We start from the raw sequence: 25,853 nt of genomic DNA, 5'->3' as shown, positions 1-25,853 counted from the left end.
GTCCTTCTACAAGTGGGCCTTCCCAGTATATTGAATTTATAAAACTTGCAGAAAAAGCAAACACAGTGGCAATGTGTGCAGAAATCTTCCACCTTATTAATAGCTCAATTAATTCCCTAGTCTACAGTGCCACAAATGCTGACTATCGTGATGCTGTAGTCCAGGCTTTCTCATTCCTCAAACTGTGCTGTCGTTGTTGCCAAAGACGGAATCCTAGCCGACCATCGCAGCCAGGGAAGCAGATTGAGCTTCGTGTGATTCCACAGGCAGAAAATGACCAAGAGCACCATGCTGCCAGGCCAAACAGCAGCAAGCCATCAAGACAAGGGCAAGCACAACACACAGAGAGTCAGAAGTCACTGGACGGCTGTCAAGAACAATGTTCCAGGCAAAGCAGCAGCAAGGCATCCATGCACAGTCAGCATGTTCAAGTGCATGTTGAGGTACATGCAGAACCAGCAGGGACCCCAGCGCTTGCAAGTTCTCATCAGGAACAATGCTCTAGTCTGACTGACTGCAAGCTATCCATGCAAGGGGAACAGTGTGAACATCCAGAACCAGCAGAGAGCCAGCAGTCACTTGCAAGTACTCAGGAACAATGTCCTGGGCTGACTGGCACTGAGCCTTCAGCACAAGGGCAGCAGAATGCACATCCAGAACCAGAAGGGAGTCAGTCGTTGGAAAGATGTCAAGAGGAATGTTCTCTGGTAACTGATGAGTGCAAGCCATGCATGTAAGGGGAGCAGTGTGCAGAGCCAGTGTGCTTTTGAACTTGCTGTGTAGCGTTCAAACTGTATAGCAGTTTTTAAGGTTTTTTTTCCATACATCTTCTTCATTGGAATGCCAAGTAGGTTTGACATCGAGAAATTTTTAAAGCATAATATGCTGGAGTTGAAATGTGGTACATATCATAACATCAGTAATGTGCAGGCCCAGGGCAAATTGCAACCAACTATCAGTGAAGGGAACAGCTGGAATTCCGTTGTGCAGAAATTACAAATTCAATAGTTGTTAACTGTTATTTGAAGGAGGTTTTGTATGTGTGTACAAAAGAGCACTTTTCTTACTTTCTGTGTGTGTGAAAGTATTGGCGCTAACATATGGATAACCCAGAATTTTTTCCACTGTAAATATGTTTGTTTTAAGTGCCTTTTAAAGGTATTTTCAGGTTTGATTTGACGAAATGCACCTCTGTATTTTAAGTCTGAAAATGTTTTAGGCTTTTAAATATTTTTTATGACAGTGCCAAGTTCCATATTCATGAGCAATACAGTGATGTCATGAGCTGGAACTTTAGTGCCACTGCTGTTTGAGGACAAAAAGTTGTGTTTTGGTCGAGGTTGATGTGACTGTTTTCTTCATTTAGCACATGGCAGGCAGTCAATGAGATACTTTAATGTACAAACTGCTATGTGTAAATATACATACATGTTCAATGCAGAGGAATTTAGGCTCATAAATTACACAGAAAATCCCAATGCTGTCAAGTGTAAAATACCTAAATGAATGTATCAGAACAACATTACAAACAGTTACGAGCAAGCACAGGCATTGTACAAAGTGCACTTCAAAAGATTACAAGCATTCAGTTGCTTATTATTACTTTCATAAAAACACAAGGCTTGGTTGTTTAAATGCTCAAGTTGGGACATTCATATCACAGCCCTTTAATTTTGTTATTCTATTAAAAGACATTGAGAAATCTTAACCATGGAGTACATTATAAACTCTTAAAAGAGCACAAACTGTATAATTATCATTGTTGAGGGTTCAATGTTTAGGGAGCAAACTCACCGTCACAAAATGTCTTGGGAGGTTTTGGATCTCAATCTTGAAGATCTCTGAGGTGAAGTGCTGTTGCGTCAGATAGTGATAAGGATCCATTATGGCAGCGCCAGTCACCGGTACATCAGAGGTGCTGGTGGAATGGTTCTCTTGTGGGTCAATACCTGATGCACAAATGAACAGATTAAACAAATTGATATGGCTAGAGCTATATTGTCCAGGTCTTCACCCATAACAATTACATGGGAACAATCTGACAATAGCCGTAGCCATAGCTCTAGAAGCCTGTTTCAGACACAGCCTACGTAACAGATCAACAATGTTGCAAGTTATGCATTAGGAGCATCTGATTCCAAATACATTACACCAATCTTTGGGCATACATGTTGCACAATGTGGATAACTTTTTTTTTTGAAGACCAAATAAAGTGCTGTTTTTCTGTTCAAAGTTTCTTGAAAAATCCTTTAGCAAGCAGAAATCCATTGTATAGACTTTTTTTGCTGCACAGCACAGATATATAATATACGAGACCATTGTGGGCTTTAGATGTACAGTATGGGATTTAAGTCTGGTGTATTAAAGGTGTCATCACAGCTACTAGCTGGAAAAAAATGTAGTTGATAGTTAAAGTCAGCATTTTGTACTCCACTTCTGTCAATAGAGCATGCAAGTTGCCTTAAAAAACCTAGGTGATTTTACTAGGTTTATCCAGTCAAGGGCAAAGAATGGGTTCTGAACAAGAAAAAAACATTCCAATTTACAACACATTAAAAAAATATTGCAAGCTGATTACTATTGTAAATTGAAAAAATGTTGACCTCCACTTCCGTTCATTGGGTGAATTGGGTGAATTCAAAGACAGGAGTCTGTGGCTAGACTAGTCAGTGTTTGGTACCAAGATGCTCACATGAAAAATGAATGTGAACTGGCGAGACTTGCATGCTCTATAATTGTACATAATCTGTGTAGCACCACTAGTCTGTTGTATTACATTATGAGCTCCATGTCTGTATGATGTTTAAATGCAAAGCAATATTCTAATATTTCTTTTAGATGGACTCAAGGGTACTTAAAATTTGGGTAATTGAAAAATCAATGCTGTGAAATATGAATGTCGTTGTAAAGTTAGCATCATACAAGATGTATCTTAATTTGCACAGTATCCGAGGAATTGCTGCTTTTTATATATTCATTAAAGCTGCTATTTCCTTGTGTAATTTAAAACTCTAAACACAAATAACACAGAAATGTACTATCACCAAATCGGTGTTTGAGCTCTTACGTCTTTCTGATACCTAGTAATATTTGAAGAAAAAAAGTTGCAGGACAAACCATGTTTCTAAATGTCACATACTTTTTATAGGACAAGCAAATTTGCGTTTGAAAGCAAGATCAGTGATAAAATAAATAAAAGTATTCACTAGCAACATTTAAATAAACAGTGATTTTCCTGAATTTTGTATTTAAAACGTAATATTTGTTTGTACAAATGTAATAATTGAAAAATCCCTATTGAGTAAAAGAGCTTGCTGGTCAATGTTGAAAGTACAAACATATACTCTCAATATTCATGCCACAAAAGTAAGCCAACATATTGGTTAGCAAAGGGGATGACAAGGGTTTAAGTCTTTTGTGGCTTGTTTCTTTCTTTTCAATAATTAATTCCTGACAGACATATTAGACAATGCACAATATGTACACCTGTCAATCTTTCTGTGTGTTGCATTCTGATTGGTTGGAATTGATTAGCAGTAGCTACTAACAGGCCACACCCCTCGACAGCCAATCCAATCAAACTTGAAAGCTGATCTACGTCTTTTGCAAAAAGGAAACTTCAGAGGAAATACTTACCTTTGTAAGCGCCAAACAGGAAACCAACAGTGTTATCTGTCAATGAAAATAATAAGACATGAAACTGAAACGTTTGCACAATTTATCCAGGGCCAAGTTTCATGAAGACCTGACAAGAAATTAGGGGGATAACTGAAAAAAATCCTGAAACTTTCTGTTGCGGTTTTTATAACGTACCTGTGTGCACACTTTATATCCAGGCGAAGGGGTACTTGTGAACGGAGCTGATACACACAAAAAATGAAGAGATTGGATTAATAAAAATAAATGCCAGTTTCACTCACCGATGCCATCTACACTCTTGCCGATGGTAAACTCACACTTGTTGCGATAACTCTCCAATACTGGCTGTGAGTGGGCAAACAAACAATGAATACAAATCAGACATCTCCAATATCAGGAATATTTACCCCACAAAAGATTCACATGCTGTGTAGTTTATCTAACAAGAAATCCAGGTTGAAATATTAATTTAGTACAAGTAAGGTGACTCTATCTATCTACCCGAGTTCAAAGATCACACCAGTCAAGCTAACCTAACACTATGTGCCAAAGTGAACTATCATTCAGATTGAAATTCATAGAATCATTCACAATACTACAAATAAATTTAAATAAAATCTATATTTTTATCAACAAATATTTGTCACCTAGCTTACTCACCGATGGCTTAATTGGCTCCAACTCACATGCCATCCTACTGTGGTTCTTCCTGTCAATCAAATGAAGAGTGCACTATTAAACATGAAGGTGTGGGTTCGAATCCCACTCCAACAGGCTTGTGAATTTCTTGTGGTAACCAAAGCTATATATGCACAAGATTCAAACTGGCCCACTAACCTTTGCAAGCTCTGTTATTGAGTGGTTAAGATGTCTGCACTAGTAAGCAGGAGGTCATGGGTTCATATCCCACCCAAGCAAGCTGGCAGAATCTTTGCTCGTAAGCTCTCAGACAGCACTGAATATACAGTGCATTCAAATTTACATTGGTGAAGGGCAAAACCAGGTATTCACATTCACAACTCCCCTACGTAAACAATTAATTAAACTCATTGATTGTGGCACCTGCTATATCAGATTGGGACCAGCCAGCCAACCCCAGCAAGCCTGATGGTCAAGTAGTTGAGACATCTGCACTAGGAAGCAGGAGATTGTTGGTGCGAGTCTCATTCGAGCAGCTTATGAATTGTGAGGTTTTGGTTTTGTGTTCATTTTTTTGCTCTTTGTTTGTAAACATTCTTTTTACCAACTCCCCCCCCCCCTTTAATCTTTGGGACTTTTGTGTGTGGAAAGGAAGTTGATTTCAGAAGTTGGCTAAAACTTTGCTGAGTTTTAATTGATTCTCAAGAAAAATAGGCATCTTTTTCTGGACTTTAACAAAATTTCAGGGCAGCTGTACATGTAAGTCCACTTGCCAGAAAACTGTGTCTGGAAACAGTTTTTTGTCAACGAAGATCACATTTCCATTCTGGCCCACAACCATCCTGTGTCTTTGGCGAGTAGCTCACCTTTGTTGCTTCAGCCAGGGAGACATCTCCCCAATGTTCCGTTGCAGCATCTTGGATAAATTCCTCAGAAACTCCCTGGTGTTGGTTTGTTTGGTGGATAGCTGGTCCTCATACGGCTGGTTCCACAGTGGAGTCACCATGTTGTTTAACCTGCAGATTAGGAAAAGATGTGAAAAGCACATTCAGTATTCCAGTGTCTTCACAAATTTTGGAAAAAGTGAATAGCTCAACTTCTAAGCCTTTTGCGATATGGCAGACACAATACAAGGGTGTTATTTGATTTGGGTATATTGGGGTAGGTTATGCAAAAGAGTAGACCCAGACCAAATAGTGCCCTCGTATTGTGTCCGCCGTATCTCCAAAGGGTAATGGATTGTGTGTGGAACTTGTCATCTTTCTACATACAACCATTCTCATAACTACAGTTCATAGTTCTGGTAGTGCATGTGCAAATTAAAGTTTAAGCTTGAAACAATGAGGGTAATGTGTTCAACTTAGACAGTTTATCAGATAAAATAAGAATCATCTGAAACTGTGAATCGCACACACACTCTACATAGACATGCAACCTTTAATGCTGTACCTTCTAGAAAAAAAACAAGGAAAACTGTCCACATAACAGTTTTACTCAACAAATGCCAGTTGAAGTACTAAATTTACTTAAAGTTCCGTGCTATTTTCGAGTTTCATCCCGAAAAACAGATTTCTTTACCAATCTGCTACTTTTCAAGCACTACAAAAGTTATTCACTTTTGAATGAAACACCAAACACAAAAAAAGCTCATGCTCAGTTATTGAATTATTACTTTACAATTCCAAATTATTGGCTACCAAACATTATTTCTGTTCTTGCTTGGTAGGCTGGTTCCCCCCCCCCCCACAATCAGTATCAATAATGTACAGACGGGAGCCAATCTGTTGGCAAAGCTGGTCATCAGTTTGGGCCAAGAACAAAAAAGAAAAGATCATGGGTACTTTCTTAGTATAACATTTGATAGCAGAATTCAAAGTACACTTTCAATTTCAAGCAAGAGAGTGTAGGAATTCCATGGTTTCAAATCTTTGTTGATGCAGTGACTATTTGTATCTGTACTTTAAATGTCTTTCTTGATAATCCAAAGCCCAAATCTAAAGCTTGTGTCAAGTTTCTATATGTGAGTTATAAATAAATATGTTGTAAGCTAAACGTAGTGAACGACCTGAAAGATTTTGTGTCATTTTTTGATCTGAATCTAATTTTATTCAGTTATAGATAATTCAAGCGTTACGTTATGTCTGTAATCTTTTATGAGCTGTAAAACTCTACATGTAGAAAGTGCAGAGTGCCATTTCACTTTTTTTTTAAGTAACCTAGATATGAGCAAAACCTTAACGACAGATTACACAATGTACATGTAAAAAAGTCTTGAAGAGAAATAAAAAGGACAGAACACTCTTTGCTACATCTGAAAAAAAGGTTGGATATGGAGAACGATGAAGTTGAAAAGCACCTTGAGAACTTTATCAAGACTCACAAAAGAAATGAACAAATACTATGGTTAAGTACTGAAATCAATGCACCAATCGGCCGCCTCTTAAACTTGGACTTTCTCTTCACAGTCCTTCGAGTGAAGTCCATGCGTACAATCATCAACATCTACTTATCCAATCTGGCCATGGCTGACTTGCTCTTCCTTATGACTCAATTTGTATTTGTATTGTGTTCATCCAAAGTGTACAAAGCATTCCGGAGTGTCAAATACATGTTTGTTGCTGTTTCTAGTTTTTTTGTAGTGATCATAGCAGCTGAGAGATTCTCTGCAGTGCGCAATCCTCTGACATTCAAGGAAAAAGCCTCTAAATCTCGAGCAGCAAAGATATCAGCAGGACTCTGGGTGCCAACAATTATTGTTGGTGTGATCCCGATATTGTTGCCAGAGACTGTCTTTAAAGACATCATCTTTTGGATTAATTTCGTTACCAACACTACCTGTTTAGTAGCCACTCTTGCTTTGTACATCTTTGTAGTAGTTAAAGTGTGCAAGCAATCAGCACGAGCAGGCAAGGTCCTCTATATGATTATCATCAATACTGCCATTTTTTTTTCATTCTGAACTCACTGAACGTTTCAGCTGCAATTATTTATACTCTGGGAACAACTTATACCTTGCCTGCCGAAGCTATTGAATATCTAGAACTTGCAGAAAATCTTCAGACTGATCAATAGCTCAATTAATTCCCTCGTCTACAGTGCTGACTAACGCTGACTGTCGTGCAGCTGTAGTCAAGGCTTTCTCATTCCTCAAACTGTGCTGTCGTTGCTTCCCAAGACGGAATCTCAGCCATTCATTGCAGCCAGGGAAGCAGATTGAGCTTCATGTGATTCCACATGCAGGCAGTAAATGACCAAGAGCACCATGCTGCCAGGCCAAGCAGCAGCAAGCCACCAAGCCAAGGGCATGCACAACACACAGTGAGTCAGCAGTCACTGGACAGCTGTCAAGAACAATGTTCCTTTTTCTCAGTGCTTGCACACGCGGTACACAATGCATTGATGTTCGTGTATGAGGCAACTTTCTCTTGGGAGGTAAAGCCCCTGTCACACTGTCTGTGATCTTATGTTCGCTCTTACTGCGTCCTTGAAAAATAGCTGGGGTGCAAAAACAACTACTAGATCGCAGCGACAACTACATAGGTCGCCAGATGGGCGCCGGAGGGTCTTAATGGTCTCCGATGAGCACCAAGGTCTTTGAACATGCCCAAAACACTCGTTCCACCTCTGCGCTCTGGCCAGGGTGCCGCAATGACGCAACTCGGGCGCTGTGCGAGCGTGAATCGTGCGACATTGAAGTGGCATTGAGGCAGCCTAGGCGCAAGACAGTCGATGTAGTCTTAATGAGAAAGTAACTCGACTGCGATTAACTTGTAGAATAATTTTGAAACTGGACTGTGTATTGACCGTTTAGTCGTGGTATTTATACAGCGCAAGTGACGTCACATGAGCGTATTTTGGTCGAATAGAGAGTGCGACGCGAGCTACTAGGACGTATCAACAGCGAGCAGAGCGTAGTGTGAGTGCAGTGACATGTATGAAAGCGCAGCGGCAGCGACTAGATCGAGTAATTGAGCTCGGGGCGCACAGGGGCGCATAGAGAGCGAGTTGAGCGCATCGTAAGTGTGGGAAGAGCACAGTATGAGCGTAGCTTGAGCTTCTTTGATACAAAAAGTTGTCATTTTCTTGCGTCCTCGCTGCGATTGTTAAATTTATGAAATATTTTTGGTTGCCGTTAGGTCTCCTATGAGATCGCATATAATGTGACAGGCCCTTAACACACTGAGTAAACAGTGTATATGCGTCTGAGAAGGGCGAAACCTAATTTGATTTTCATCTGCAAAAATTCCATCTTGTGATTAGCGCATATTACCGTGAAACACCTTATTGGTAACGAGAAACGTTCACAGCATATTATCAAGAATAAAAACGTATTTTACTTTAAAGTAGGGAATTGTCAATACTTCCTGTGTCATCAGTAATGTGCAGGCCCAGAACAGATTGCAACCAACTATCAGTGACACATTCCCTGGTTTGCCCCTCCCCAAGAAATATGACCCTCAGTAGTCTGGTACACCGTCACACACACAAAATTGTCAATTCATTCGAGTGAATTGACAATTTATTTTGTGTGACGGTGTACCAGACTACTGAGGGTTATATTTCTTGGGGAGGAGCAAACCAGGGAATGTGACAAATGGGGGCTCGTCCGGGAAATGAAAAAAACAAGTAGTCTCAGGTGTGTGGTTATACAGGATAGATGTTCAAGGTGGTTTATGGAAGCCCTTGCTAGGTAGCGTGCATTGAGAAGCCCAAATTGCGATGCCTACAGACAGATTGTCATGTCATGTTGGCGATTATGTAACGCGCACTAAGTCACATGGAATCAAGCTGTTGTTGCGTAAGTTATGTATTTCTGGAATCTCCCCTCATAAACGCACTTGCGCTAGGATTAGTTTGATAGTGCTTGTATTGTTCATGTTCATAGGGCTATCTAGCTCAATCTGCAAGTCTGGAAGTAACAGAATGAACCGACGAAGAAACAGGGCAAGAAATACAATGTACAAGAAGTTGCTGGGTGCATAACCAAAAAGTCATCGCTATCAGGCCTCAATCTTTACCGCGGCCACCGCGGCCAATGGCCGCATGCCCTTCCAACTTGGCCGCAATGCCCCTTCAAAAAATACACATGTCGCGGCCAACTTGGCCAGCGTGCCCTTTTGTCATGTTTGTATTTTACCTCTGCATGTCCCGTCATGACAATCATACATCACGGATATTGTGTAGAGGATCTGTGCATACAAACACCATTCAACAAATGTCTTTTTATGGTTATCGTTGTTGTGTTCGTATGTACGTACACACGCGGGTCATCTCATACACCGTACCCCGGCGCGCAGCCCTTCCCGATCTCCCGGCTACGGCCCAACATACGGCGCGGTGCCACTGTACGATGTACATTATGCACATATGCCAATGCAACAACCGCTAACCGGAGCGTAATTATCATAATACACTAATATATTCAACTACCAGGAAAACCTTGGCGTTGATTGGTCAATATTGCAACGTTAATATCACGTGTATTTTCACGTGACTGACATATTGTGCGGGCAAGTTGATGAGTGCAGTGAAATCTGTTCAATGACATGTTTGTTTTCAATCAACTTTTTAGAACATTTCTATGTCTTTCTGCACCACGAAAGGTACAGAAAATAGCCCCCAAAATTTTAGCACAAATGGTGTAAGGCCGATACGATACTTAAAAAAATGGGGGAATCGCCGCGTTGGACAAGTGACTGTCGTCATGTTTACCGCGTGCCACGCTACATGACCGGCCGGGGCTGCGATGTCAAACACGGCATGGCAACACGCATCACACGGTGAGAGGCTCAGACCACGTGTAGCGAACTGTCAAAATGGAAGAGTGAAGGCTCTTTTTAGCGCGCGGTTTTTGCTGAGGAGTCACTTGCAAGTACTCAGGAACAATGTCCTGGGCTGACTGGCACCGAGCCATCAGCACAAGGACAGCACTATGCACATCCAGAACCAGAAGGGAGTCAATCGTTGGAAATTTTGTCAAGAACAATGTTCTCTGGTAACTGATGAGTGCAAGCTATCCATGTAAGGGCAGCAATGTGCAGAGTCAATGTGCTTTTGAACTTGCAGTCGTGTTTAAACTGTAGAGCAGATTTAAGGCTGTTTCATATATCTTCTTCATTGGAATGCCAAGTAGATTTGACATTGAGAAACATTAACAACACATTATGCTGGAGTTGAAATGTTATTTACTTCAGCGAATTGCCAATACATGTACGCACCATGACATCAGAAATGTGCAGGCCTGCCCAGAGCAGATTGCAACCAACTATCAGTAAAGGGAACAGCTGGTATTCATGCAATGTATGTATGTAAATTGTTCAGAAATTAATAAATCCCAAATAGTTTAATTGTTATCTGAATCAAATTTTTGTTCGTGTTTAAAGGTAGAGTAGATCATTTGCAGCTATCCAAAAAGTAACTGACAAAATTATTGTTAAAAAACTTTTGGTTTTAATGGCACTAAACTCCTTGTGATATCATTCTTTCTGGCATGCTGTCATTTTGAAGGAAACAATGAAAGAAAGCTATTTCCAACGATGCATCAAGTTAGTTCACGTAGTTGGTTTGTAAATTTGGTGAATCCATGAATATGTGCGCACAAGCGTTGACACGACGCACACGCACACTAGGTTTCTATTATACATCAGTTCAGTGCATGACATCGCGTAGCTGCAATTGACTGAATGAGAATGTGTCCCTGGGGCTGAATTTGGACGCAATATAAAACATGACTCAGCAACTTTTGAATTGAACCTGAGATCCTAGAGTATAGTTTTGGAATATACTGCATTCACAGAGCTTAAACTTCATTGTGTTTAGTTGTTAAGCACCCGTTTTTAGATTTTGAGCACTTTTGTTGCTTCAAATGAAGAAAAAAAATGCACAAATGACAAATGATCTACCCTTCCTTTAAATGAGCAAGACTGTTACTTTTTTCAGTGTGAAAATATACATGTATTGGTACTAACATATGGAAAACCCCTAAATTATCCAGAAAATCCCAAAGCTGTAAAGTGTAAAATACCTAAATCAACATCACAGCAACATTAGAAACAATTGTGAACATGTGCACGGGCATTGCAAAAAAGTGTGCGTAAAATGTGGTCATTACTTTCATACAAACACAGGGCTAGGATATTTCATGTTTTAGCGAAATTCATTTTACAGCCTTTTGATTCTGTTATTAACAAACCTTGACAAATCCCAAGCATGGAGCACAATACATACATACTCCTAAAAAGGCACAAACTGTACGGTTATTGTTATTGAGGGTTCAATATTTAGGGAGCAAACTCACCGCAAATCCAAAGTGTCTTGGGAGGTTTTGGATCTCACTCTTGAAGATCTCTGAGGTGAAGTGCTGTTGTGTCAGATAGTGATAAGGATCCGTTATGGCAGCGCCAGTCACCGGTACGTCAGAGGTGCTGGTGGAATGTTTATCTTGTACATAGGTCAAGACCTGATGCACAAATGAACAGATTAACAAATTGATATGGCTAGAGCTATATTTTCTAGGTCTCCACCCAAAACAATTACATGGGAACAATCTGACAATAGCCGTAGCCATAGCTCTAGAAGCCTGTTTCAGACACAGCCTAAGTAACAGATTGACAAAGTTGCAAGTTAGGCCCCCCAAAAAAAGTCTCCGGTTTCTGGTATGCGCGCGCGACGCCGTAGCCATGCGCGTCGGCAAAAAAATCAGGTTAAAAAAAAAAAAAAACACCACTTTTTGGGCAAGCTCCATACCAGAAACCGGAGACTTTTTTTTTGGGCCTTATGCATTAGGAGCATCTGATTCCAAATGTATACCAATCTTTGTGCATACATGTTGCACAATGTGGATAATTATATTTGAAGACCAAATAAAGTGCTGTTTTTTGTTTGAAGTTTCTTGAAAAATCCTTTAGCAAGGAGAAATGCATTGTATAGACTTTTTGCTACAGAGCACCGACATATAATATACGAGACCATTGTAGGCTTTAGATGTACAGTATGGGATTTAAGTCTGGTGTATTAAAGGTGTCTTCACAGCTATGAGCTGGACAAAATGTAGTTGATAGTTAGAGTCAGCATTTTGTACTCCACTTCTGTCAATAGAGCGTGCAAGTTGACCTCAAAAACCTAGGTGATTTTACTAGGTTTATCCAGTCAAGGGCAAAGAATGGGTTCTGAACAAGAAAAATATCATTCCAATTTACAACACATTCAAAAAATATTGCAAGCTGATTACTATAGTAAATTGAAAAAATGTTGACCTCCACTTCCGTTCATTGGGTGAATTGGGTGAATTCAAAGACGGGAGTCTGTGGCTAGACTAGTCAGTGTTTGGTACCAAGATGTTCACATGAAAAGTGAATGTGAACTGGCGAGACTTGCATGCTCTATAATTGTACATAATCTGTGTAACACCACTAGTCTGTTGTATTACATTATGAGCTCCATGTCTGTATGATGTTTAAATGCCAAGCAATATTCTAATATTTCTTTTAGATGGACTCAAGGGTACCTCGAATTCGGGTAATTGAAAAATCAATGCTGTAAAATATGAATGTCGTTGTTAAGTTAGCATCATACAAGATATATCTTAATTTGCACAGTATCCGAGGAATTGCTGCTTTTTATGTGTTCATTAAAGCTGCTATTTCCTTGTGTAATTTAAAACTCTAAACACAAATAATACAGAAAAGTACTATCACCAAATTGGTGTTTGAGCTCTTACGTCTTTCTGATACCTAGTAACATTTGAAGAAAAAAAAAATGCAGGGCAAACCATGTTTCTAAAAGTCACATACTTTTTACAGGACAAACACATTTGCATGTAAAAGCAAGATCAGTGATAAAATAAATAAAATTGTACACTAGCAACATTTAAACAAACAGTGATTTTCCTGAATTTTGTATTTAAAACCTAATTCTTGCTTGTACAAATGTAATTGTTGAAAAATCCCTATTGAGTAAAAAAGCTTGCTAGTCAATGTTGAAAGTACAAACATATACCCTCAATATTCATGCCACAAAAGTAAGCCAACATATTGGTTAGCAAAGGGGATGACAAGGGTTTAAGTCTTTTGTGGCTTGTTTCTTTCTTTTCAAAAATTAATTCCCGACAGACATATTAGACAATGCACAAAATGTACACCTGTCAATCTTTCTGTGTGTTGCATCCTGATTGGTTGGAATTGATCAGCATTAGCTACTAATAGGCCATGCCCCTTGACAGCTGATCCAATCAAACATGAAAGCTGATCTACGTCTTTTGCAAAAAGGAAACTTCAGAGGAAATACTTACCTTTGTAAGCGCCAAGCCGGAAACCAACAGTGGTATCTGTCAATGAAAATAAGAAGACATGAAACTGAAACAATTTATCCAGGGCCAAGTTTCATGAAGACCTGACAAGAATTTACGGGAATAACTGAGAAAAAAAATTCCTGAAACTTTCGGTTGCGGTGTTCATAACAGGCACATCGTATAAAATGTTATGTCCATTCCAGGCAAGGTGCACTTTTAACTTAATGATGCAGTGCCTTGAACACCAATACTGGTGGATAGGTATGCTCTATCGAAAACAAGAAAATAAACGCTTTGATGTTAAACTTTACTTTCATTTAAGAGTGCCTCGGGTTACTCTTTGCTTCCCTCAGAACAACTTCAACTTCTTTGTAAAGTCATGTTGAAAGGATTCAACAAGCAGCATTTTCCCCTAACACATGATGATGCCATTGCTCATCTCCCCACCTCTGGTCAAAACATGGGAGGGGTGGGGATAGATCCCCCACCCTCTAGTGTTTATGCCAAGAGACCAAGTTTGCCAGTAAGTCCAGGGACAGTTGGTCTCAATCTACCCCTGCATGAGAGAGTTTCTATATAAAGCAGGGGGTTGGGGTTCACATCCCACCAACGACACTTCAGAGTTCCCAGAAATCATCCAATCCAAAGGATGCAGAACAAACATGAAAAGTTGGATATGAATAAAAATGAATGTCAGTTTAACTTATCGATGCCATCTACACTCTTGCCCATGGTAAACTCACACTTGTTGCGTATAATACTGGCTGTGAGTGGGGACACAACAATGAAAATGAAGGAACAAATGCAGCCTGACTTTTATTCAGTTCTCATGTGGTTGACTGTTTCCCACCCCTATCAGAATATACAATGACCAGGAACCAGTCTACTCAGCAGGCGGGTCTCATAGTGTGCAAATACAACCAAAAAGAACTTTTTTTCAGAGGGTTGCATACAGATGACTAAACTGGCAAAACAAGTACAAGTACTTTTTCCCTTAAAAAAGACATAGCAGTTGAAAAATTCATCAGGAAGAGAAAACATTGTTGAGGACAGGTAGCACCGACTTTTAAAAATGAAAATTGTCTTTTTGTTGTTATCTACCATACAAAGATCCGCAAACATGAACAATGTGAATTCTACTTTCCATAATCAGTAACATTAACAAATGTAAACCAACTGGTTGGTGATTTTTGTGATTTAAAAAAAATAAATAAAAAAAAAATCAGATTTATTTGATTTAAATCAGATTTTTGAGTGGTCGGGCACAACCCGACCACTCTTTGGATTTGTTGCGATTAATCTTTTTTTTTTTTCTGGGCAATACTTCTCCGTGGGTTTTCTCTTAAACAGTATATGGTATCTATACTACAATCGCGAAAATGATTCGGGGGCGCTGCCATTTTCCCGACCGGTCTCCCGTCCCCATCGCGCCTGTTGGCTGCGGGGGATGCGGAACGGGGCCCGGCTATTTCCGCCCCATATTTCCCAGAATTCCTTTCCCCATTGAGCCAGCCGCCATCTTGCGTACGGGCCGGATAATGAACGTGCCACGTCGGACGTGCAACGTCGTACCCGTATACGTTCGTTCGTTCGTTATGAGCATGGGTTGGATAATTGACGTGCCACGTATTGAGCATGCAGCCCACGTTCGTTATGAGCATGCAGCGTACGGGCCGGATAATTGACGTGCCACGTAGACATTCGTTATGAGCATGCAGCCCATGAACTTGCCCCACATCTCTTGCCCCTCATCTCTTCAGCACAGCTTTGTTGATTTGCTCCAGTTTTCTCTTTGAACGGTAAGTCTCATTTATGATATGTATTCTTTCGAAATGTGAAAAGTGGTATTCTTTTTAACGCCACTGGCACTGAAAACTAACTGAAAACTAAGCATTGTTGTTTGTGAAAAGTGTCAGTTTGTGACTCCAATGATTGCGTAGTGTGGTGGTCATTATTTACTGGACCACGTGGACCATGACTGGACTGGAACATGACTGGACCAAGCTTAGTCTAATGCATCTTTCACGAACCCATGATAACAGACACACAATACACAACAATGTCATTCTAGGTTCAGCAGATATTCACATCACTGTCTTTTGCACCTCAGTTGAGAATACCATGGACATCTTTTACAATCAAGTGTCAATAAGTATAAATGATATCATTTTATTCTTTTTGTGTCATATTCAATACATTCTTTCTTTTTCCAATTTTATTCGTTTGGTTTCATATTCAATACATTTCATTTTTGTGGTAATTTTAAGGCAACCTTAAAACAGTGTTGTCTATTCTCTCTTTGCAGAATTAATTGTAACATTTTAGTCCATATCTCTTTTTGTGTACTCTTTATATATTAGATCATCAATTGTCTCTGTGCTCAGTTCATCACCAAACCTAGCTTTGCTTCTACCAGTGACAGGTACGTATACTCATGAAATCTCGGTTCTTCAATTAAAAGGTCTGCATATTCAATACATTTCATTTTTTGGTTAATTTTAAGACAACCTTAAAACAGTGTTGTCTATTCTCTCTGTGCAGAATTAATTGTAACATTTTAGTCCATATCTCTTTTTGTGTACTCTCTATATATTAGATCATCAATTGTCTCTGTGCTCAGTTCATCACCAAACGTAGCTTTGCTTCTACCAGTGACACGTACGTATACTCATGAAATCTCGATTCTTCAATTAAAAGGTCTGCATATTCAATACATTTCATTTTTTGGTTAATTTTAAGGCAACCTTAAAACAGTGTTGTCTATTCTCTGTTTGCAGAATTAATTGTAACATTGTAGTCCATATCTCTTTTTGTTTACTCTCTATTTATTAGATTATCGATTGTTTCTGTGCTAAGTTCATCACCAAACCTTGCTTTGCTACTACCAGTGACAGGTATGTATACTCATGAAATCTCGGTTCTTCAATTAAAAGGTCTGCATATTCAATACATTTCATTTTTTGGTTAATTTTAAGGCAACCTTAAAACAGTGTTGTCTATTCTCTGTTTGCAGAATTAATTGTAACATTGTAGTCCATATCTCTTTTTGTTTACTCTTTATATATTAGATCATCAATTGTCTCTGTGCTCAGTTCATCACCAAACCTAGCTTTGCTTCTACCAGTGACAGGTACGTATACTCATGAAATCTCGGTTCTTCAATTAAAAAGTCTGCATATTCAATACATTTCATTTTTTGGTTAATTTTAAGGCAACCTTAAAACAGTGTTGTCTATTCTCTCTTTGCAGAATTAATTGTTACATTTTAGATCATATCTCTTTTTCTTTACTCTCTATATATTAGATCATTAATTGTCTCTGTGCTAAGTTCATCACCAAACCTTGCTTTGCTACTACCAGTGACAGGTATGTATACTCATGAAATCTCAGTTTTTCCATTAAAAGGTGTGTGACTACTGATAATTAATGCAGATACTATCTTTTGCACCTCGGTTGAGAATACCATGGACATCTTTTACAATCAAGTGTCTATAAATGATTTCATTTTCTTCTTTTTGTGACATATTCGATACATTTCATTTTTTTTAAATTTTCTTCTTTGTGTTTCATATTCAATACATTTCCATTTTTTGTTAATTTTAAGACAACCTTAAAACAGTGTTGTCTATTCTCTCTGTGCAGAATTAATTGTAACATTTTAGTCCATATCTATTTTTGTTTACTCTCTATATATTAGATCGTCAATTGTCTCTGTTCTCAGTTCATCACCAAACCTTGCTTTGCTACTACCATTGACAGGTACGTATACTCATTCCTCAAGGAGTCTGTATTCATGTCCCACCTCACTATCATGTTCAAACTTTTTTGATATTCCTCCTTTATGTATTACCTTCTTTTACCACCAACAACTGTTAATCTTTCAACACACATTACAATGTTGAGAAATTCCACAATTCACATGTCAAGGGGAAATTACTGCATGACATTGTCATATTGTTCACAGTGACATCTTTAAATGTTCTCAATTTTGTGTTGCTTTGTTGTGTTAATTTGACGTCCTTTGTTGTTATGTTGTTTGGATTTTCTTGCGCACATTTATCAATTGACACAAATAATTGTTGATAATTACTGCCAACCTTTTCTTCTTTTTATGTTCCTTTTACAGAACCACCAAGAAGCATTTCTATTTTTACATCTACAACAGTTGTTAATATGCACACATCATTAACATGCTTTTACATCATATTGTACATCTCTTACTTCTGGCATGTATTTGCACACATTTTGACTCTATAGTACCATATGGCCCTGTGCAAATGACAGTGCATTTTGTACATTCAAAGTACACCAAATTCTGTCATTCCTGTGTCACACTGAATTGGAATGCACACGACCTTTCAACGTTTACCGACTTTCCTACATCTTTTGTTTCTTCACTTGCCTGCAGTCAGTTGCCCTTCTTGATCCGATTACTTTTTCCACACACAATGGCTGAGTTGGATTCCAGTCCATCAAGGAAAAAACAAAGACTTCTTCATTCCTCCTTTGAAGTCAACCAGATGGCGATGGCTCTTGATCACACCTACAACATTTCATGCGCTATTCCCTCTGTGTCTAGCAAACATATCTCTCCCACTGTGATCGCTTTAGATCACACTTATAGTCATTCATGTGCTATTTCATTTGAGTCAGTACAGGACCAAAGCAACATTCCCAGTGTGATTGCTGTAGATCACACTTACAGTAGTTTAAGTACCATTTCACCAACTACGCAAGTATCAAGACTACCTACACATTCGTCTATTGGCTTTGCTTTGTCTGATATTGATTCTTTTCAAGAGCAGACTATTTCTTGCAATCCAAATCAACCATCTGTATTGGCATGGCCACATAATTCTGGCCAAATGTCTCACGAATGCCCACATTGTCATGCACTTCTGTATTCCAAGGAGCGTTCATCCACCAACAAGTTCAATCTCTGTTGCAGAAACGGTAAAGTGAAATTGACTCCAACACCAACACCTCCTGAACCACTCCAAACGTTCTTAACTTCTTCAGAACCATCACTCCTTGCTTTTCGCAAACAAATACGCACATACAATAATGCCTTAACCATGACATCGTTAGGTTGCAAAGAACAAACCATTCCAGGACAGTGGATGCCTACCTTCAAAATACAAGGCCAAGTCCACCACTTGATTGGATCTCTTTTGCCTGCACACAACACAGCCCCAAAATTTTCTCAGCTATTCATATATGACACTGAACACGAACTGGACAATCGCCATCAAGGACATGCTCAGTCTGTCTGCAAAGAGCAATTACAACAACTGCAAGAAATGCTCCATTTATGCAACTCCTATGTCAGGTCATTTAAAATGGCTGCTGAACTAGGACCTTTGGCGGACAACTCACTAATACTTCATGCTGACCATCAACCCAAATCTACTCACCCTGGTCAATATCACCAACCTACATCTGAGCAGATTGCTATTCTCCTACCCGGATCCAATGAAGAACCTGCTGGAAAGAGAGACATAGTCTTGACACATCGTGATGGACAATTGCAACGCATCCATGAGACTCACAGAAGCTATGACCCTTTACATTATGTACTTCTCTTTCCGCATGGTGAAGATGGATGGCACATCGGTTTAAAAGAATGGGATGCCACAAAAAACAAACACAGCGCCAAGACATTGTCAATGTTAGCATTCTACAAGTTCCATATCATGGTACGAAACCACCACTCAAACTCTCTCCACAGATCTGGCAAACTGTTCCTACAGTTTTTAGTGGACATGTATGCAAAGGTCGAACAAAATCGTCTCAGATGGATTCGAAATAACCAACAACAACTCAGAGCAGACACATATAAAGGTTTATGTGATGCCATTGCTGCTGATGATGTCCAACGTGCAGGCAAGTCAATCATTCTTCCATCCTCTTTCCCCGGCAGTCCAAGATACATGCATCAAAAATACCTAGATTCCATCGCCATTGTCAGAAAATATGGGAAACCTGATATCTTCTTGACTTTCACTTGCAACCCATCTTGGCCTGAAATCACTACTGAACTACTACCCTCTCAACGTACTCATGACAGGCCTGATCTAACCACTCGCGTTTTCAACTTGAAATGGAAGGCGTTACTACATGACATACTGAAAGACCATATCCTTGGAAAAGTTCTTGCCTACTGCTACACCATAGAATTCCAGAAACGCGGTCTGCCACATGCACACCTTCTTCTCATCCTCCATCCTGACTACAAACCCATGACACCTGACCACTTTGATCAGATCACATGTGCAGAACTACCAGATCCTACCACCAATCCAAGTCTGTATAAAATTGTCACATCCTCTATGATCCATGGCCCATGCGGTCATTTCAACACCAAAAGTCCCTGCATGAAAGACAACTCTTGCTCTAAATGCTATCCCAAACATCTATCGCCAAACACCCTAATGGGAAATGACTCATATCCAATATATCGCCGTCGAAACATGCAAGAAGGAGGACGTACTGCCATGCTCAACCTCAACAGGCGTCAAGAAGTACAAATTGATAATTCTTGGGTCGTTCCCTACAATCCCTACTTACTTCTCAAATACCAAGGACATATGAATGTAGAAATCTGTAGCTCCATCAAAGCTGTGAAATATCTCTACAAGTACATCTACAAGGGTGCCGATAGAGTTGTTGTCAGTGTAAACAACACTGCCTCTTCACCAACTACAAGCACTGGCATTGATGAAGTTTCACGTTATATTGATGCTCGATACATCAGTGCATCTGATGCATACTGGAGGCTTACAGAAATGCCATTAAATGGCAGGTATCCAAATGTTGTGAGACTAGCTGTACATCTGCCAAATCACCAGCATGTGTGCTTTAGTCCTAACAAACCCCAACAGTCACTTTTAAATGACCCACCCAAAACAACCCTGACCCAATGGTTTGCACTAAATGCTTCTGACACTCAAGCTCGCACCCTCTACTACCAAGATATTCCCATGTTCTATACTTGGAACCAATCTGCTAAAAAATGGATCCAACGAAAACAGAACACCAGTATACAACCTTCTCCCCATGGCACTTCTTCTGATACCGTGGGCCGTATGTATGCTGTTCATCCTTCTCAAGGAGAACTCTTCTACCTTCGCCTTCTTTTACACCATGTACAAGGCCCAACATCTTTCCCAGGTATCAGAACCATTCATGGCAACGTCTGTGAAACTTACAAGGAAGCATGTGAACACCTTGGTCTTCTAGATGATGACAATGAATGGGATAAATCCCTTACAGATGCCTCCGAAGTATCTTCGTCGTCTTCAATGCGAGACCTTTTTGTCACCATTTTGGTTTTTTGCCAACCATCTAATCCCCAAAGTCTTTGGAATAAACACAAAGACAACTTGGCAGAAGATTTCAAGTACACACTGAGAAAGGGTGGCCACCACGTCACTTCAGAAGAGACTCTCGACATCATCTACAATGAAGCACTGTTAGATATTGATAACAGACTGAATGTCTTCAACAAAACTGTCACTGACTATGGTTTACCTCAACCAAACAAAGCGTCTGCAGTAAAGGCACTATCTCATGCTGTTCGAGAGGAACTACATTATGATACTCTCCAACAAGACAGTATTGTGCAAACACGCACCACACAGATGACACCAGACCAAAAAGCAGCCTACACAACAATCTCATCAACAATTGACAACAAAAGCAATGGTATATACTTCATTGATGCTCCTGGTGGAACAGGAAAAACCTTCCTACTTAATTCACTTCTTGCTTATGTACGATCCAAAGGCCATATAGCTCTGGCTGTAGCTTCCTCGGGAATTGCAGCTACCCTATTAGTAGGTGGCAGAACTGCACATTCACGCTTCAAGATTCCCTTGGAAATACTACCAAACAGCACTTGCAATATTTCCCCCCGTGACTCCACAGCTGATTTGATCCGTCTTGCTGAAATCATCATATGGGATGAAGCACCCATGACACATCGCCATTCTTTTGAAGCCCTAAATCGCACAATGCAAGACATCCTCCAAAGTGATCTCCCCTTTGGCGGTAAAGTCATAGTCTTAGCTGGAGACTTTCGCCAAATTCTTCCAGTTGTACGACATGGAACTAGAGGCATCATTGTCAACGCCACCCTAAAACGATCTCCATTATGGCAACATGTCCAAGTCCTATCCTTGACCACAAATATGCGAGTGCACTTAACACAATGCGCAGACAGCAATGACTTCTCCAAATTCCTTCTACAGATAGGCAATGGTTCATTTCCAACCGTTCACGACAACACAATTGCTATTCCCTCTCACATTGCTTCATCTACTCAAAAAGTGCAAGATCTCATAGACCATGTCTTCCCTGACATCAGTGATAATTACACAAACAACAACTGGATAAGTTCACGAACAATCCTTGCCACAACCAACAAAGACGTTGATGATCTGAATGAAATCATCTCCAAATCTATTCCTGAAGATTCACACACATTCAACAGTGCTGACACTGTTCCTCTTGATCAAAATCCAACTTTGTATCCTACAGAGTTTCTTAACACCTTAACACCTACTGGACTACCTCCACATAAACTACAACTGCAAAAGCATACACCCATTATGCTGCTACGCAACCTCAACCCATCACAAGGACACTGCAATGGATCTCGATATGTTATCACACATCTCACTCCCAACATAATTCATGCTGTTGCCACATGTGGAACCCATGCAGGAAAAACAATACTCATTCCTAGGATACCCATGATGCCAGCAGACAATCTGTTCCCCTTCAAGTTCTACAGGAGACAATTTCCCATTAGGCCATCCTTTGCAATAACCATCAACAAAAGCCAAGGACAAACTCTCTCGCAAGCTGGAGTCCTACTTCATAAGCCTGTGTTCACACATGGACAACTATATGTGGCCCTCTCCAGAGTTGGCTCTTCCAACGCAATCCAAGTCATGACTAAAGAACATGAACATGGTTCTGTTTTAACAACAAATATCGTTTATCCTGAAATCTTTGTGTGAACACTAAACTCACACAATTCTCAATAACTTCAGCCTTTCTCCTACCGTTAACCAACATTCACTGTCATTTGTACATATTGTAAATATTATGTTGTATCTGTTTTTACTTTTCATCAGCTTCCTATATCCAAATGTCTTACCCAATTCTTCCTCACATCTGAACAGTTATGGCCTCACCAGACTTCCCCTCTTCTAAAGATCAACAACATCAACTCCACCTCTCTGCCACAGTAAGTCATAAATTCAAACACTACAAAACTATGCCAAAATTCATGCTATTACCTCATTCAATGCAACTCCTCATTTCCATATCATTCCCATTTCCAATCCAACACAAATCACACACATATGTATTGCCCTGCAATCAACAACCCTTATTGTCCTTCTTTTCTTTGTATTTTCAATTTTGAAATATTTCTAAACAAAATTGTTGTTGAAACCCAATACGGTACCTCTCACACTCTTACAAACTATATTGTCCTCTATTGTTCAACAGCCCCTATTGAATGCAAACACAAACTCACACCCACTTCATCTACATGTATCCTTTATCCATAACCATAAACTATTCCAAAGTTCACAACAATAACAACCATTACCAAAACTACCACACACCAGTTCAATCTATCTTAATACTCTCAAAACGTTTACATCTGATTTCTCAATCCATTTGTCTGAAAATTGCCTTCCCAGACTGTACTTCCCCTCACAATTTCACCATTTACAGCACAATCCTTAACAATTCCAACTCACCTACTTACATACAAACTTTCTTAGAACATTCTCCAATGTCAATCTAATCAGATTGCCAAAGTTAGCACACAAATACAGACATCTGTGGACTTCGCACTACGCCACATGGATAGTCCAAAACCCCTGCTTCGACTGCAAGCACGCCAACATATCACCGCACTGGGCGAAGAAGTTCCATCTGCACTCAACAAACTTTCAGCTTCACTCCGCCAATCACCAGGTAAACCTCTCCACCTTCCAATTTCATTTCTTTACCTCACAATTCTCTCACACACATCCTCATTCAATTTCCCCTTATTAAGCATTCGAACAAAACACAAACTCCACACCATTCACGCATTAAATACTACCTACACATTATCTACACAACTATTCTATGCAAGTCAATGTTAAAACAATCATCTCCTCTAAACCTCCTCAAGTTCAATTCCATCACAAACTCCTTTCACAATACAGCCCTCACAACTATAAACCATTCACATTTCACTACGTATTACCATTCAAACACCTCACTAAACATTCATACAATGCTAAACTTCTTACAACATCAACTTACATTTTCAGGACAACTCCCCTCCCTGACCTCATTTACAATCAGTTTTTCATTTCATACTCTTTACAAATTCTTCCTTCCAAATCCTTTCAACATATATGTTTACTTTGAATGCTTTTAATTTTTGCAATACATTTATTTCAAACCTTTCCAGCCAAAAAAAGACTGTTTCCTGCAACCTCTCCAACTACTCCCAAAAGAAGACCCGAGTCCATTCCTCCTTCTCGACCAACAAAGGTGTACCTCCCTTCAAGGTCCCACAACAAACAAACAGGTAACACACGCATTTTTCACTCCAAACTTCATCTGTTCTCCCTACACATAACTGTTATCATTAAACGCAATACAATGGTTTTCTAAAGTCATCACTTAACTTACATACTATTTCACACACAACACAAAAAACAAATTCTCACACTTCTCTAACATCAATCCACAATACACAACTTTCCTACTGTAACTTATTGCCACAATATAGATCCACCACATACCCAATTAATTCCTTACAATCCGTTTCATTCTCATCCCCCAGACAACCCAAGTGATGACATCCTTTCCCAGGCAGGATGGTCCGACATCGAAGGTAAGGTCAAAAATTCTTCTTCAAATTTCCTTTCATCTACATTTTTCTAGATCTAAATACCCCTATTCCCATCTTCATTACTCACCTTACACTCAACTCCATACATATTCTTCAATTACTTCACCAAACATTCATTTTCAACTAATAAAACACATTTCCCACCCTCCCATACACATACTACCATTTACCCTACCGAATACCCACAACTTTCCTAAAATCCACTCTTCCACCATTTTACAATCCCCAAATCAGTATTTATATATTTATGACTGCAACTCATCTCAAGGACACAAAACAATAAGCATTTTAAACTCCTGCCTTGATATCCAACATTTCTAACCTTCCTCTATTTCTTTTCATTCTTTCTCCAGCACTTCCAGATGACGCCTTCAACGACGAAATTGCTGATGGCCCACTCACCAATATCCCACTCACCGACACAGAAACTCCACCAGAAACTGAAAAATAAACCCCTTCTACAAAAGATACTTCCCCAAACATCATCTAGAAACCCCTTATAAACGTAGTTAGCCACATAGTTTTTTAAAGTTCTATTACTTTTTTATTAAATCAATCAGTTGCAATATCGCTTCCAGTTATATCATTATTAGCAACCCTTATTACAAAACACACCCACCCAGTCCTATTTCTTTCTCAAAACTCGATTTTAATTAACAATTTTCCTATTACAACTACAGTGCCACCCCCTTCAATTTCACACTCTGCCACTAAAAAAAAACCTACTTACTCATCACTCTACATTATAATTTATTACTTTTGTATTTTCTGTAATAAAAAACGCCATAGTCCTCTACTTTTTCCCAATGTTATCCCTTCTGTTTCTATACAATGTGAACAACCCCTGGCCCTGACTTCTGTGTCCACATATACAAAATCTGTTATTCCACTCTTTCCTAAAAAATCCATTTCTCTCTACTGAAATACTGTCCTGTGTGCTCAACAAAACTCTTAAGAACACAAATAGGCCATCAACTTGGGAGTTTGGTCATTATCAAATCACCACATCAATGATTATAATACAAATACACAAGGTATACCCACCTCTAGAAAAGTAACAAAAATGTTGATGGACATTTAAAAAAAATGAGGTTGAAAACACCACAACAACTACCACCGCTGCATACTATCACATATTTTCCAACAATGGAGATGTATAACTTGCCAAAACTCGCAACGACAATTATTCCTCTCATTTATGATTCCAATTACCACAATATTTCATCAAGTCTGATCGCCTCAGATAAAATGACTCCAAACAGGATTGTGTACAACGCAGAGTCTAATTTTTTTTTTATCTCACTTCGCAGTTGTGTTTCATTATCAGAGTGTAACTTCTCCAAATTTTACTTTAC

At 39.4% G+C, this 25,853-nt stretch overlaps 3 protein-coding genes across 9 annotated transcripts in view; 2 read left to right on the top strand and 1 right to left on the bottom strand.

The window, feature by feature from the left end:
- Positions 1 to 25,853, bottom strand: part of LOC119742921 (tRNA (uracil-5-)-methyltransferase homolog A-like) — a 59,459-nt gene that overhangs the window by 27,601 nt on the left and 6,005 nt on the right. Inside the window, exons 2-3 of the mRNA XM_038219185.1 lie at positions 5,146 to 5,295; positions 4,301 to 4,349 (exon numbers count right to left, since the gene is read on the bottom strand). Coding sequence (XP_038075113.1) covers positions 4,301 to 4,349; positions 5,146 to 5,285 — 189 coding nt within the window. The 5' untranslated portion in view covers positions 5,286 to 5,295. The remainder of the gene's footprint in view (positions 1 to 4,300; positions 4,350 to 5,145; positions 5,296 to 25,853) is intronic.
- LOC119742920 lies at positions 15,163 to 22,750 on the top strand. Of its 6 annotated transcripts, XM_038219179.1 has the most exons (7): positions 15,163 to 15,367; positions 15,929 to 15,990; positions 16,401 to 16,462; positions 16,637 to 16,698; positions 16,873 to 16,934; positions 17,266 to 17,327; positions 17,695 to 22,750. In XM_038219179.1, the coding sequence occupies exon 7, from the start codon at positions 17,759 to 17,761 to the stop codon at positions 22,589 to 22,591; it is 4,833 nt and encodes a 1,610-aa protein (XP_038075107.1). In that variant the 5' UTR covers positions 15,163 to 15,367; positions 15,929 to 15,990; positions 16,401 to 16,462; positions 16,637 to 16,698; positions 16,873 to 16,934; positions 17,266 to 17,327; positions 17,695 to 17,758; the 3' UTR covers positions 22,592 to 22,750. The 6 variants fall into 6 exon arrangements, with proteins under 6 accessions (XP_038075107.1, XP_038075108.1, XP_038075110.1 ...); XM_038219180.1 differs by lacking the exon at positions 16,637 to 16,698; XM_038219182.1 differs by lacking the exons at positions 16,401 to 16,462; positions 16,637 to 16,698.
- Positions 22,828 to 25,300, top strand: LOC119742922. Of its 2 annotated transcripts, XM_038219186.1 has the most exons (4): positions 22,828 to 23,564; positions 24,052 to 24,171; positions 24,430 to 24,480; positions 24,852 to 25,300. In XM_038219186.1, the coding sequence occupies exons 1-4, from the start codon at positions 23,450 to 23,452 to the stop codon at positions 24,947 to 24,949; spliced, it is 384 nt and encodes a 127-aa protein (XP_038075114.1). In that variant the 5' UTR covers positions 22,828 to 23,449; the 3' UTR covers positions 24,950 to 25,300. The 2 variants fall into 2 exon arrangements, with proteins under 2 accessions (XP_038075114.1, XP_038075116.1); XM_038219188.1 differs by lacking the exon at positions 24,052 to 24,171.

This window comes from Patiria miniata, unplaced genomic scaffold, assembly GCF_015706575.1.
Source record: "Patiria miniata isolate m_02_andy unplaced genomic scaffold, ASM1570657v1 HiC_scaffold_6, whole genome shotgun sequence".
Lineage (NCBI taxonomy): Eukaryota > Metazoa > Echinodermata > Asteroidea > Valvatida > Asterinidae > Patiria > Patiria miniata.
This window is presented reverse-complemented; position numbering and strand designations above follow the sequence as displayed.

What these genes read in the sequence shown, in the direction of transcription:
- LOC119742920 (XM_038219183.1), top strand. Translation starts at nt 17,759, where the DNA reads ATGCTTTTACATCATATTGTACATCTCTTACTTCTGGCATGTATTTGC.
- LOC119742922 (XM_038219186.1), top strand. Translation starts at nt 23,450, where the DNA reads ATGGATAGTCCAAAACCCCTGCTTCGACTGCAAGCACGCCAACATATC. An exon ending in GTCCCACAACAAACAAACAG is followed by an intron (nt 24,172 to 24,429) that starts GTAACACACGCA and finishes CTCATCCCCCAG; the next exon opens with ACAACCCAAGTGATGACATC. An exon ending in AGGATGGTCCGACATCGAAG is followed by an intron (nt 24,481 to 24,851) that starts GTAAGGTCAAAA and finishes TTCTTTCTCCAG; the next exon opens with CACTTCCAGATGACGCCTTC.